This window comes from Macrobrachium rosenbergii, chromosome 13 (assembly GCF_040412425.1).
Source record: "Macrobrachium rosenbergii isolate ZJJX-2024 chromosome 13, ASM4041242v1, whole genome shotgun sequence".
NCBI classification, from domain to species: domain Eukaryota; kingdom Metazoa; phylum Arthropoda; class Malacostraca; order Decapoda; family Palaemonidae; genus Macrobrachium; species Macrobrachium rosenbergii.
The window spans coordinates 31,119,478-31,132,974 of record NC_089753.1 but is presented as its reverse complement, the minus strand read 5'-3'; the positions used below and the strand labels follow the sequence as shown (position 1 = coordinate 31,132,974).

The following is a 13,497-nucleotide window of genomic DNA, read 5'->3' as shown; positions in this document are numbered from 1 at the left end:
TTGTAGATACCATTGATAATGCATAGTATATCTGAGTTAGCTTGTAACTAATAAATAGGCCTAAGAGCCAAAGTTCATTAGGTTAAATGGGAATCTTCATACAATAAATGAGGCTTACCAGCAGTAGCCTGTGTGTTCTAAGAACAGTTGTTGGCTGTTGTTGATTCATTTATGGATGAGTTGCTTGCAACATCTTTGACTTCTGCTTCATCTCCTCCCTGCTACTTTCTGTGATACGTAACATTTCATCCTTACTTTGAAGTGATAACTCCCTACGCCCCATTAGTGCTGCCAGCTGTGCACTTGACTGCACGTGTGTGACCATTCTCTTGGCCTTGACAGCTGTTTTGGCTGTGGCTGCTGCTATATTTTCAGCCTTGATAGTGCCAGCTGCATGAGAGTCAGTTGTGTTTTCATCTGTTGCTGCTGCAGGATCTTGCTTGGAAAATATTACTGTTCCTGTTCACCCATCTCCAGTAGTGCCTCAAGGATACATCCCTCCCAAGAATTTCCTAAAACCCTGTCATGAGGTTGCGTGGTCATGTCTCGAGTTGTTACCCAAGGTCATTGCACGTGGAGCTGATCCGAGTCCTCTCCATCTTGACAGTGGTCTCATTACTAATTAACTCATGATTGCCATGAACCCCCTCCCAAGCAGGATTCCTATTCTACTTGCCAAGTCTAACTTTTATCTGCCAATAACTGAGAGTTGTACCATTCTCTGATTGTCTTCTCTTCAGAAGTGTCCTCAAGCAGCGTTTCTTCTTAAACATGTTGCTGCACTTCTTCGCTCTTTGCTTGTCCTTTGACTCCATCTTGCCCATCAACTAGTATGGCCTCTTGGCAGACTAGTATATCTGGCACTCCTCAAACTTGTAAGAAACTAGATTCAATTCATTCAAGGCTAGTGAGCTGCTAATTGAAGGCTCAGATGAGGATACTCTGGAGGATTTGCAGGCACTCCAGGATGATACTTCCCTTGTAGAAATCCTTCATTGGATATATATTTTTTGTAGACAGCCTTTCCTAGCTGTTGTGTGATGTCTTTGTTACTGCTTTGCGCGATGACCCTAAGTGTTAGGATGACAGACATTCAGGCTATCTTTGCCCAAGTCATTGGCGTCAATTTGCAGGGATCTCATGACTGCCCAAGGCATGCTCCACATTGCTTTCCTTTGCCATATCAGCAGCCATGCAAGTTGTGCAGATCCAAGGCTGCTCTTCAAAAACTTTGGTTACCTTCTTTTTCCCAGGAGACTATTGCTAAGGATGCTCCTGGTTTGATCCTGTGGAGACAGCAGTAGAGATGGACACTTGTGATAGGGCCTTGAAAGTCTGGCATTGTTAAACTGGCAAGGGTTGCTTATTTCAAGAGTAATTCATTGTACAGAAACTGAGTGACCTTTTGGATAATAGAGTGGAGACCAAAGAATTTGGTAGGATAATTTTCACTAATGAACATTTAGCACCTGGAATTTTTTTTTTTTTTCCTTTCTCATACAAGCCCATCCATCACATACTCCTTTGTGTACGGTCCATGTGTCCCCTGACATGTGTACAGTACTCCTAGGCATGACATGTGTACAATACTCCTATGTCTTGTAGGCAGAAGAGTAGCTAATAAAACAGACTTAACTCATGCGCGCATTTGACCAGCTGATAGGTAAGTTATCCTATTTTTTTGTTTACTATGGATATGACCCGGCAAAAATAAGGGGATGTGAGATGATTATTTAAACTTTATTTAAGGGTCTTCACAAAAAGAATATGCCTGAAGGATTGCCTGCTTCAGTCAGAAGTGCATGGTCGTCTTGAAAACATTTTTCATACACTGGTGTGTCGACCTTAAAAGTCAGGAGTCATACCTCTAATACATCTTGTCTTCTTCAGGTATAAGCAGACGGCTCTTGCTGGAATGAACATAAGTACTTGGAATTGACAGACATCACAGCTGGCATGGAAATGGTGCAATCTTGACTACTTGTAGCCAGAGTCTGGCAAACAGGCTGGGAGCCATGGACAAAACCTCAGGAAACCAACTTCTAGTACATGGAACTTCCTGGCAGAGCATGTAGGTTGTTCAGTTGCCTACACGGTGCTAATGTTAGCAGGATAGCAGTTTCTGTAAACACGCACTAACGGAAATCCTCTGCAGTCAGTTAATGAGATGACCTGATAAGACTGGAAAACCAAGGAGAGGTACAACTTATGTGGCTGGACTGACATGTGAGGTAATCACTTCAGTGTTTCAGAATTGTACCACTTAAATGAGGCCTCTAGATTACAGGAAATGACCACTTCTGAGGTACATACAAAGGAGTAAATCTGTGATAACATAAAAAAAAGTGTTGATCAAACCAATTTCCCTGACTAGCACCATCTGTACATCCAGTCTACATTCCCTGGTAGAGGCTGCTCAAGACTTGTCCTCTTGGTTGGTAGGTTTCAGGTATGATCCTCCCAAGACTGAAGGTGGTCAGTAAGCTAGTCCTGCTCTGGCCAAAGGGTGGTGCAGCCAGCAACATGTTGGTGCTCTTGGAGCTCAGACCTTGGCTAGTATATGCCTGATCAGCCTGAAAAAAGGTTATCCATAAACATATATGGTTTCTCAGGTGTGAAGAATACTGTCCAGTTTCCAGGCGTTTGGATCCAGTTTGTGCAAAAATTGGGAGTTAATGGCTCAGGCTCACTGCAAAAATAGTCCATGTCTAATGTCTAGCAAGTTAAACTTGTGGAACGTCACAGGCTTGTGGATACAGAAACCATTCTGATGGTAGTACCTACTTCCCTATGCTAAAGTCAGCTGCAATGATGATCATTGCATTCTGCCTTCTTGGTACAAACCTAGAGATAATGTAAACTGCAATACAGGGTGGGAACTTTCATTTTTTGATGCAGCAAGTGCTTAGCTGAGAGCACCACCTCTCATTTTATGAAGTTGAAGTGCCACTTCATGTCTGCTGACCTAGGAGGTTGGCATTTTCATGTGTTGATGCATCAACATCTGTTAATAGAGTAGTTTAGCCATGGAACAAGAATGCCTAATCCAAGTGACCTGGAAAATGTGACCTATTCAGTTCTGTTGGTGGTGTAAAGGACGTCCCGTCTCTGACAGGCAGTTTGATGGAAGGTAATTTTTTGTTAATGGAATTTCATGGCTTGTTTTTATTGTACTGATCTTTACTTGCAAAACAAAAGTTTGCTTCAACAGTCCAGATCACATTCAGCACTTGAAGCAGAACTTAAAACCTCGTTTGACCACAGGTGAAGAGGAAAGCTTGGAACTCCCCCCCTTTCATGCTTGATGGAAAATCAAATTCATATCTTGGTCTATTGATGATGTCAAAGAAAAATGTCTCTGCACAAAGAAAGGTTTTGGCTAGATTTGATATAGCAATACAAAAATGAAGAAAATCAGACTTAGTTGCCTTTGATGCTCATTATCCATACAGGAAGGAGACGAGTCTGCTATGCATCTTTCCTTTTGATACGTTATTTTTATGAAATGTGTATTGTAAATAGTAAAACCACTCCAATTTCCATAACCAATATTTATGATTAAGCTATGTAAATACAATATTAAAAATATATACACCTTCAATTTTCAGCAATATCACCAAAACATTTGTAGTTTCATGTCTATTACATATAGCCATATGACAACTATTTTAATGAGATTATTCTTAGTTTTCAAAGTAAACTGAAACAGATCTCACTTGGGCATGTCCTCAAAAGGAGTTGTAATGTTTTAGGACTTGTAAACTGGAAACTACACTATATACTTTGTTTTCTCAAGATTTTAGACCTTTCGAAAACTTTTCCTCAATAACATGATTTGAAATTGAATTTCAATTATAAATTGATGTACAACAAAACTGTAAATAAAACTCTTGAAGGGTCTTTTGGTGCTCCACAAGTCATTTGTGCTAAAACATATCACTCCTTGAGAATCTGTGCTAAAATATAATTATCACTCCTTGAGAATCTGAAAGTTGGGAGTGAGAATGTGTGCTATAATTATCACTCCTTGAGAATCTCAAGTTATATCAAACATATCAGTAGCAGTCTTAAATACAGACGGTAATTTTCATTTCGAAAAACAAAAAGCTTTTCACTGTCATATATAAAATGCACACTCTACCTGAGAAATAAATTAATTGCAAGGATGCTTCAAATAAAAAAAAAACTTCCCAAGCACAACTAGCGAAGGACTACATGGTAAAATATCACAAAATACTGAATAATTCTTCATGAAAATTCAGAAAACAAAAATATTCTAAATTTCAACAATTCAATTCAAAATTTGTACAACTGCAAACAAATGTGCTTGTGCATAAATTCTATAAACTATCCCTTCACATCTAGTTAGTTTGTTCAAAAATCAGCTTTACAAAGCAACTAAATTACAACTCCAGTATTCTATTAATGCAAACAAAATCTGGAGTCCAATCAACTGGGATCATTTGATGAAAGGATTAAATATCCTACATGATGATATTGAACCACCAAGAGATTAAGAAAACCACAAAACCAAGACTTATAATGGTCAATTCTGTTCAGTTTTGACCAGGGGTAATGAATATATTAAATTGAGCAGATATACATAACTTTGACCAAATAACTATGAAAATGCCTGCAAGTCGACTACAGAAATCAATCAATGCTCAGGAAAACCTAGTGTTAATAATCCTGACAATTATCTTCGCTATGTAAGCACACTTTAGTGAATTTAAATCATGTGTTTAATGGTTATATATTTTTTTTTACCAATATAGAATGATTATGGACAGATTTCAAAGGAACATTATATTATATACAGTTTCTGAGAGGAATATATACAATACAATAAATTTTTACACATTCAAGTTTTTTACAAGCTGCAACACGCCAATATTTGATCACCACACACTGAAGACGTTATGTACATTTTTAGATTGCAGGCTTAAATTACTGGCATTAATTACAGTCCTCACCTAAAGGGAGATATCTGATAAACCAAAATAAACGTCTGGCCACACTTGAACACAACCTGTCATCCTTTTTGAACACATTCTATATCAAGAAATATTAACTATGTTATGGAAAGGACAAAGCAAACTGATATTAACATTATTTTGCAATGTGTTGCATACCACTACTTTGGCAATTAACTATCTCTACTATACCATAGTCCTATTCCTCTTGATTTTTATTTTCTAAAAATATTTTTATGAAAGTAAATACATCATTATAACTAGATAAACTATTAAATCTACATAAACCGTCATTTAAGGATGGGGCGAGTCTACCTTTGCAGTTTGTAATCCAAGCCACTGCATTTACATTCAGAATTCTGTAGACTCTAACAACACACTATTCCAAAGAACTCAAAAACCAACATTTTACTTTTAGGAAGTCCAAATATCACAAGAAATATTTGAAAAGCTTATAACGGATGATAAACTTGTGTTCCATTCCAATGTCATGGTCAAAAATGATTCAAATAATTACCTTAACAACCAACTAAAGAGAATCAAAGTATATTAATGAAGTGCTTTAGCTGTGGTATACAACCCAAAACTTAATTCCCAAATTAATGTTTCAGTCCTTGTTCACAAAAATATTGGTTTACAGGTGAAATTTATTCTTGGAAAACTTAATCCGAAGCAAATGAAAGAAAATTAAAACTTAAATGACAAACTCTTCAACAGTCTTCCAAAGGATGGTATTTGTGTGATGGTGATGGTTGCAAAGCTGTCACAGTGTAAACATGGAGGTTGGTGGCTGTGTAACTACCCTCTTGTAAGAACATTGATGACGCCATCAGTAAAACAATCTGAAAATACAGGAATTTATTCATAAACCTTCAAATATTTCTCTAAAGGCAAATTAAGGAGGTGAAAAAGGCAAATACTAAGCACATCATAATCCAAAATTAAAATGAAAGGTTACTATACAACTTATGACTGTGTATTCTAAGAATACCAGTACAATTACTACTGCTATTGACACTTTTTACTCTACTAATGATAACAACTTAGTTTTGTTATTCAGTATAAAATTCCCATCTGAAGAACTGCCATTCGAAACATCCCCAGGAGGCTTTCAACTCCACAAATATGCTAATGTATCTGGTAGGATCTTTGCAGTACCTCAACTTTTTATTTATTCTCCACAGCCCTCCACACACTGGTTTACTGTGAAGCTTCTTGCATGCTGGTACTGTATTTGGAAATTACTATAAAGAAGCCAAATAGTATTTAGAAATTACTATAAAGACAACATATTTTGGCATGTTCCGGCATTATTAATAAATACTTTTATCACAAAAAAATCTGTTCAATGAAAATCATAGAGTAGAACAACACAACCTGAGATAATGTCCTTCCTGATGAAAAATTGAACTAAAACCAACACAATGAGGCTTTCAGTTGCCATTAAGAGAATAATTCTCAAAGAAATTGCAGTACAACTTACAAGAGCAACATGCATAGCACATACAGGTAGCCAGACTCCCTTGCTGAGACTGTGGTAATCCAAGCTGATATTTGATATGACAGTAGGAAGACATCCCTGAAAAAGCAAAAGTAAATTAATTATTATACTTGCAAGTTTAGCCTGTGTACCCTGTACTTGGTAGTAGTGATGAAAAATGTACCTAAAACATGCCCACAATTGCAGTGTACGTTCTTGACCAAATGTTGAGACACTTTGAATTGATCAGAAGTATGCAAGAATACAATTAACAACTAACTGTGAGATGCAAATGCCATGGTAGCTGTGCATTTTTGTTACCATGGGACATACTGGATGAAGTGGAAAGTGTGCTAGTTACTGGTAAATAAAAATTTCCCATAGTAGAGAGAGCAAGACTTGTGACTGGTACATAAGGCCCACACTACTCTGCTGAGCAGAAACTGCTGCATAAAATACCACTGACAATATAGAAATTCTGAGGTGCACTGATTACAGAATGTCAAGAATTATAAACAGAGAATAGTGGGGAGGCTGTGTTACAATTGAAGATGTGGGAGAGAGATGTGTTCAGAAGTCAGAACATACAAAGAAATCTCTTCAGACTGAGATGGTTTGGACATATGAGGAGGAGGTGAGGAAAAAAAAAATTTGCAGCTGATTAGGGATTTGCATGACAAAAGACCTGTAAGAAGGCTGAGGAAATGATGGAGAGAAAAAAATGAAGATCTAGACCTGATAAGAGTTCATTAATATTGTCTATCATAGCAATGATGAAATGCAAGAGGGTCAATTTGACAAAGTGACAAAGTTATAATTTTTACCAAAAAAGAAATAAAAATTTGGCTTAGAATGACTAAATGTCATTAGTCACTCTTCTGAAACATTTAAAAGTGATCAAGTATATGACAATCTTGTTTCAAGTGATAATGATTTTATTTTGCTGCATAATTTTCTGAAACATTCAGGTCTTATACCCCTTGACATTTTGGGAAGAAACAGCCAGGGCACACCTTTCCAGGTTGACTACTATACAGTTCCTCTTTATACCAACTGGCCATTTTATCATCTATGTTCATCAACTGCAGATATTGCCACGTATGGAAGCATGGGTAAATGGCTTCTCCCAACTTATGGAACAGTATCTGTGGGGGGTCAACTGTTACAGGAGACATGAAGTGCTCACTAGGATGTCCGTGGCACCTCTCCCCCTTGATTGTTCATGTTTTCTCTCTATTACAAATGAAAAACACAATAGCAAGGGAATTAATCCAGCTACTCTTCAAGCATTCAACAAATGAACGAAGAGGAAGCAAGTGCAGCGAGACATCCAATCTTTACAACGACTGAAGAAAAACTAAATGGTGACATAAGGTAAAGTGGAGGGTATTCCCCCACTCACCACCATAACCACCAGCCAATGACCTTTTTGTCAAGTTTGTGCTGGAGGATACTCCTATATATATGATAAGTAATGGTTTGTCCTTCCATAAGAACAAATAACCTTATAAATTTAATATCCTCAGTTAGCGATAGTATGTCACAAGTAACCCCTTACTACTTTCCAAAAAGTGCTTCATGACCTGAAATCAAAGATGGAAACACCTACTTTATTATTAACTGTACAAACATCACACAAAATACAACAAGCATCATTTGTGTGAACTCTCCTGACTTACTGAATCAACCAGTTGATTTAATTGTTTGGTAATATAGTTTAGACACCCATACCATATTAAATTTTAACCCAAAGGTGTAAATTTACCCCTTGGGTGAGAAACACTGCCCTAGGTAATGCAAAAATATTTGACCCAATGCATATACGTATCATATGCAGTTCAATGACTTATTTTAATTCCAAAATGCATTTCATGGTTGGGAATCTAATCTAGCATGTCTCTAGAATCAAGACTGTCTTTTTCTACCATAATAATCTATAACATACATTTTCATTCATACTATTGATAATGTGTACCAACAAGAAACAAGATACTATTGTACCCCAAACCACTATATATTACAGCATAAAAAAAATGTTGTACTATAACACAGCACATTATCATAGATGTTTGCTGCTTGAGAACATTTTAATAAAAGACCATACCTCTGTTATGATGTCATCATCTGGGTCGACAGCATTAGCCATCCCTTTGCCACAACCTTCTTCAACAAGAAGGCAACACGAATCAGGAACATCAGTACCATTGCCAAAAGCAGTATCAAACCAATCCTTGTAGTCATTTATGCCACAGCAGTTCATCTACAAGAGGGAAATGTCTTAAAGCAATGCTATACCAAAAAACCCTTGAGTCACAGAGCTCCTCTAAGCCCCCTTGCTCTACATCCACTTAAATACAGTGTATATGATTAAGATTTTTCATTTAAATTCGTAAGGAAAACTCTGGACCTCTATTGTTGTCCAAGCTTGGCCCTTGGGGGGCATATTTCCAACAAACTTAAACCTATAGTACTACACAAAGACAACAGAATATTAATTTGATGAAATGTAGCCCTGTTGTTTTTGAGACATTGATAATCAAAATATTTTTCTTTTTGAGACATTGATAATCAAAATATTTTTCTAACAAACTCTGGACCTCTATTGTGACATTCTTGGCCCTTGATGCCATAGTTTGAACAAACTTGAATCTACACTTGAGGAAGCTTTAACTTTAATTTTGTCATTTTCGGTCCCATAGTTCCAGAAAAGCTTTCTAAATGACCCCACCATGCTGAAAGACACCCCATATACAAAAAGTGGAGCTTTGTATTTCTGTATGAACAATTTATTTGACAATTATCAAGTAAACAATAAAAAAAAAAATCATACAGTACAATTCCCGAATCAACCCAAACACAGAAGAAATGTTTATACTCATACTCACTTCACTCTGGATTTCATCCCACAGCTGTGTGTTTGACAGGTCTGATCCGTATGAGCTGGCAGTAGCTTCCATTGAATTATTCATGAATGAACTTAGTGCCTCACCCAAAATGTTCTGCTTCTTGTAGACAAACATTGTTCCACACAGTTCTGTCACCACCATAAGCAGGAGGAGGGAGAGGCACTACAAAAAAAAAAAGTAAAACGATCACATTTTCTTTCAAGGAATAAACAATTCAATTTCTCTTTTAGAAATTCAACCCTCTAATTCTACTTAAGGCTTATTGTTCAATATGTATAGATAACCAAGTGTTCTTAACATTAAAAAAAATCTCAAGTGACTTTATACTGGGAGAGAACTACCCCACAAGTTCAGAGCCCCTATTTTCACATATATTACTCTAATAATTTCCAAGTCACCATTTCCCTTCATGGAGTCAAATGTGAAATGAATTCTCTCCAGCATAAAACACTATAATTTTCATCCCTAATTTCTTGTTGCACAAGAAATCTGTTTGTGTGCAAGACCATGAGGATGGTAAAAAAAAAAAAAAACAGCATTACAGTACACTAATTATAACAGGGAAAGATTTCATGATATGATGTACAAACTAACAAACTAAAAGAAAATTTCCATAGTAATAATGATGAAAAAATGGAAACAGAGGTGGAAGTGCTGCTGGCACAGCAAAACAGTGGCCATCTGACATAAAAATTCAAAAGTACTGTTCAAGAAGAGCACCAAGCTAATATGACCTTAAAGAAACCTTAAACTTTTACACATATTAGGCTGGAACCAAAGATGAAGTACCAACCACATGATGGCCTACCAGGGATGTTAAGCATAGGTTATATCTTTCACAAGTACTGCACTCCAGAGATAACAATCTGATGAATAGGGGGAGAGGCAGCTGCTGATGTTGCACACCTACCAACAGCTACATGGTCTAGTAAGGAGAGGGCATGAGGATGGCAGAAGAAAAGAGCCACTGGTGTCACTGGCAGCGTGCTGGCCCTGGAGAAGCCAGAAAAATCTTCTTGTACTTCTTCCTCTTCTTGCCAAACTAATCCATTTCCCTCACAAAAGGAACAACATCTGTGCGGATCTACTGTTGCAGACATGAACTGCACACAAGGGCACCCACCCCATGCCCTTTGTAATGGTACTTGTCTTTTTCTCCATAAGTATTAAATAAAGAACCAAGACAAAGCAATCACAATGAAATTCAAAAGCAAAGGAAAAAGTAGCACACTACTCATCCAATTCAACAACTACCCAGCTGGAAGACATCAAGCAAAGCATGTCTGCTCTTCACTGCAGATGAAGAAGTGAACAGTTAGACAGAGCATATACTAATGGATACGTACTCCCTGCTCACCCCCTAGTAACCACCAGTTAACGATCTCATTACCAAATTCAACATCCAATCCACCTCACAATGAAGAACAAATAAAAATTAGCACATGTCTGCGAAAGGCAATTTCTCTGTTCTACAAATATAATACAAATATACACATTGACAACTTACAGTTTTGAATGCTTTAGGGTTTGGGGCAAGCGTGGAAATGGCACCAGCAGTGCTTGTCGCTGTAATCGCAACTCCTAAAGTCATGATTGACGAAACGGCCATCCATAACCATCTTGGCAACCAAGGGGAGAGATACGCAACATAGGCAGTTAACAAACTTCCTCCAGTGTATCCCACAGCTATGCCAGTTCCCTGAAATGAAGTAAGTTCAGCAATATTAATAAAAATATCTGTTATTTACGAATCTAGCACCTTGAAAAATCCCAATAAAGCAACATCACTTGGTTAGAAATTGCTAATTAAATAATGGTAAAGACTTGTATACAAAATGTGAAAACATTGCCACTAGAAACAATGTACAGTACCTTTCATATATTAGATACAAACTGTGCTACGGTACAAATGGGTACAGAGTTCAACAGAGTAATTACCCAGCTCTACTGGATAATTCACTCAGTAAAATAACCCCCTCCCCTTTCACCAATATTTAATATAAGTAAACGCAGCAGCAATAAACTGTACTCTAAATTATACAAGTCAAAATTTCACACCTATTTTTCAGTACTTTACATCTATCCCAATTTTTTGTTTTAATGCCAATCATACATAAGTATATATATAGTATATATAAAGGGAATGAGGCCAATACAACAGAATATCAAAGAAACCACTACAGTACTTGTAGGGTGTGACAAATGAGCAAATCCAGGATATTAAGCAGGCTTCATTTGTCAGTAAAGTTGACTTCAAGTGTCAATATCCCTGTCCATTCTCTACACAGCAATGGCACTAACCTAAGGATACACATGAATTACAATGACATATTTATCTGTGTGGAGGACAATTTGGAACTTTGATGTCTGAAGCAACAATAAGGATGATTTTTGCTGTGTTTTCCCCTCCCCACAAACTAAATAATAAAGAATTCCTACTTCTATGCAGAGAACTAAAAAGCTTGGATAATGTCTGTAAGACATCAAATGCCCCAAATAGAAGCTGAGCAGTGTCCACAACCCCTAAAATACACACAGCACTGTAACATTTTCTGCGAGAGCCTCTACAGACCAAGTTCTTTTCAAATCACAGTACAGGATTCACTACAGTATATAATGCTTAAATCATTTTCCAAGATTACTGTTATTGTTGTGAGGTGTCCTAATTCAGAGTTCTTGAATATATTGGGAGGTGATAGGCAACTGTGGCACATGCACTTCAAAAGCACTTGGGCTAAGTGACCCTTTTAGTTTATTTGTTGTGTAATAATTACATGCCCTCTTCTGACCCATCCCAGTTTTAGACGTTTAATGTAGCCTATTCCATTTAGCAATGCCTGGCATGAGACTGCTGTGTGGACTTAGGCTATTTAGGAAAAGGAAGGGGTTTACCCATTAGGTAAAACGTTACTTTAGTTGTGCGGTCTGATTCCTGCCAGCTGCCGACCAGGACAGGTTACGGCCTTTTTGGGGGGGGGGGTCACCCCCAAAACTGGCCAGGTCAGGGCACGTCACCCTAAGTTAGGTTAGGTAGGTCAGATCTGGTTAAGTCAGGACTTGGCATTATGGGAAACGGATAATTAGCCTGTTTTTACCTTGGAAACTGGTTTTCTACACTTTAAGGGCTTCTGATACTGGCGGTGCATTTGTTTGCTGTCGGCCAAATGGAATGTCCCTTCTCCATGTTTAGTACTGGATCGGGAGGGGGTACCCATACGTTAACAAGTTACTGCACTTGCCGGACGGGATATGAACCGTTCCAACCAGACGTAACCGTGCTCTGTCTCGTGAAGACCGCGTATGGAAACCCCCCTTCTTGGACGGACTTCTGGGGTTAATTACAGGTTAATTACATCCGTAAGACAAAAATTGAAGGTGAATCCACAATTAGCAACCAAAAAAACTGTAGAAAAAGTCAAGTTAGAAGGAAATCGCCACCGCGGAGCTACTACTTCGATCTACCGGGAAAAGTAATATATATTTATATACGAGGAACCTATAGTGGTTGACAAATGACAGGAAATCAGCCCATACTGTTCCTCCAGGCCCTGAACTGCCCAGGACAGCCCTGGAAAACAGGTCTACCACATACTGCAGGGGACAGGATAGCGTAATCTAGGTGTAACATCACCAAACCGGCCGCCGTGACCTAAGCAGAAAGAGCACCAGAGTAGCCCACCTTCGACGTCTACGTATTTACCCAATAAATCCCCGGCAGCGATGTTATATCAGACATTTATTACCATATCTTACATATTTCTAAACTAAATTATCACGGGGCGCCGTGCGATTCGGAAATTCGGTTGTAAATGCCGTACCCTGCGGTCAGGAAGTCCAGAAGGGGGGGGCAATTCCAACGGCAAATAGTCCTCCGGGTCAACTCGCACCACGTTAATTGATATTCATTAATTAAATGCGGCACAACGCCGCAAAACTGCATCATAATGACGGCTGTGTTAATGGTCACTTACGGCAAATATGATGAATGCGGCGAAAGCCAGGTACTTAGCAACAGCCATCACGTATTTTTGTTGATCAGCTGATCTGCCGTCGCTCCTCCGAGCCTCACATACTAATGGTGACGTCAGGTGCTTATATGCGGGGACTGGCGCCGTTCCCTCCAGATGACTTTGCCTTT

General features: G+C 38.1%; 2 protein-coding genes across 3 annotated transcripts in view; one reads left to right on the top strand and one right to left on the bottom strand.

Annotated features, from left to right (window-relative positions):
* Positions 1-3,601, top strand: part of LOC136845127 (uncharacterized) — a 27,985-nt gene extending 24,384 nt beyond the window's left edge. Inside the window, exon 13 of one of the 2 annotated variants that reach the window (XR_010855082.1) lies at positions 1,891-3,601. The gene's annotated coding sequence lies outside the window, so the exon portion shown is untranslated. The remainder of the gene's footprint in view (positions 1-1,890) is intronic. The other variant, XM_067115017.1, reaches the window with a different exon arrangement.
* On the bottom strand, positions 3,537-13,497 carry LOC136845130 (tetraspanin-4-like). Its single transcript, XM_067115025.1, has 6 exons — positions 13,331-13,497; positions 10,867-11,058; positions 9,339-9,521; positions 8,558-8,713; positions 6,457-6,552; positions 3,537-5,815 (listed from the first exon to the last, which is right to left on the bottom strand). The coding sequence occupies exons 1-6, from the start codon at positions 13,376-13,378 to the stop codon at positions 5,684-5,686; spliced, it is 807 nt and encodes a 268-aa protein (XP_066971126.1). The 5' UTR covers positions 13,379-13,497; the 3' UTR covers positions 3,537-5,683.

Bases quoted from the DNA above. Each gene is read 5' to 3' on its own strand.
- LOC136845130 (XM_067115025.1), bottom strand. From the start codon at position 13,378: ATGGCTGTTGCTAAGTACCTGGCTTTCGCCGCATTCATCATATTTGCC. The intron at 6,553-8,557 runs GTATGGTCTTTT...TTGCTTTTTCAG, and splicing joins ATGATGACATCATAACAGAG to GGATGTCTTCCTACTGTCAT. The intron at 5,816-6,456 runs GTAAGTTGTACT...CTGTATTTTCAG, and splicing joins GTGCTATGCATGTTGCTCTT to ATTGTTTTACTGATGGCGTC.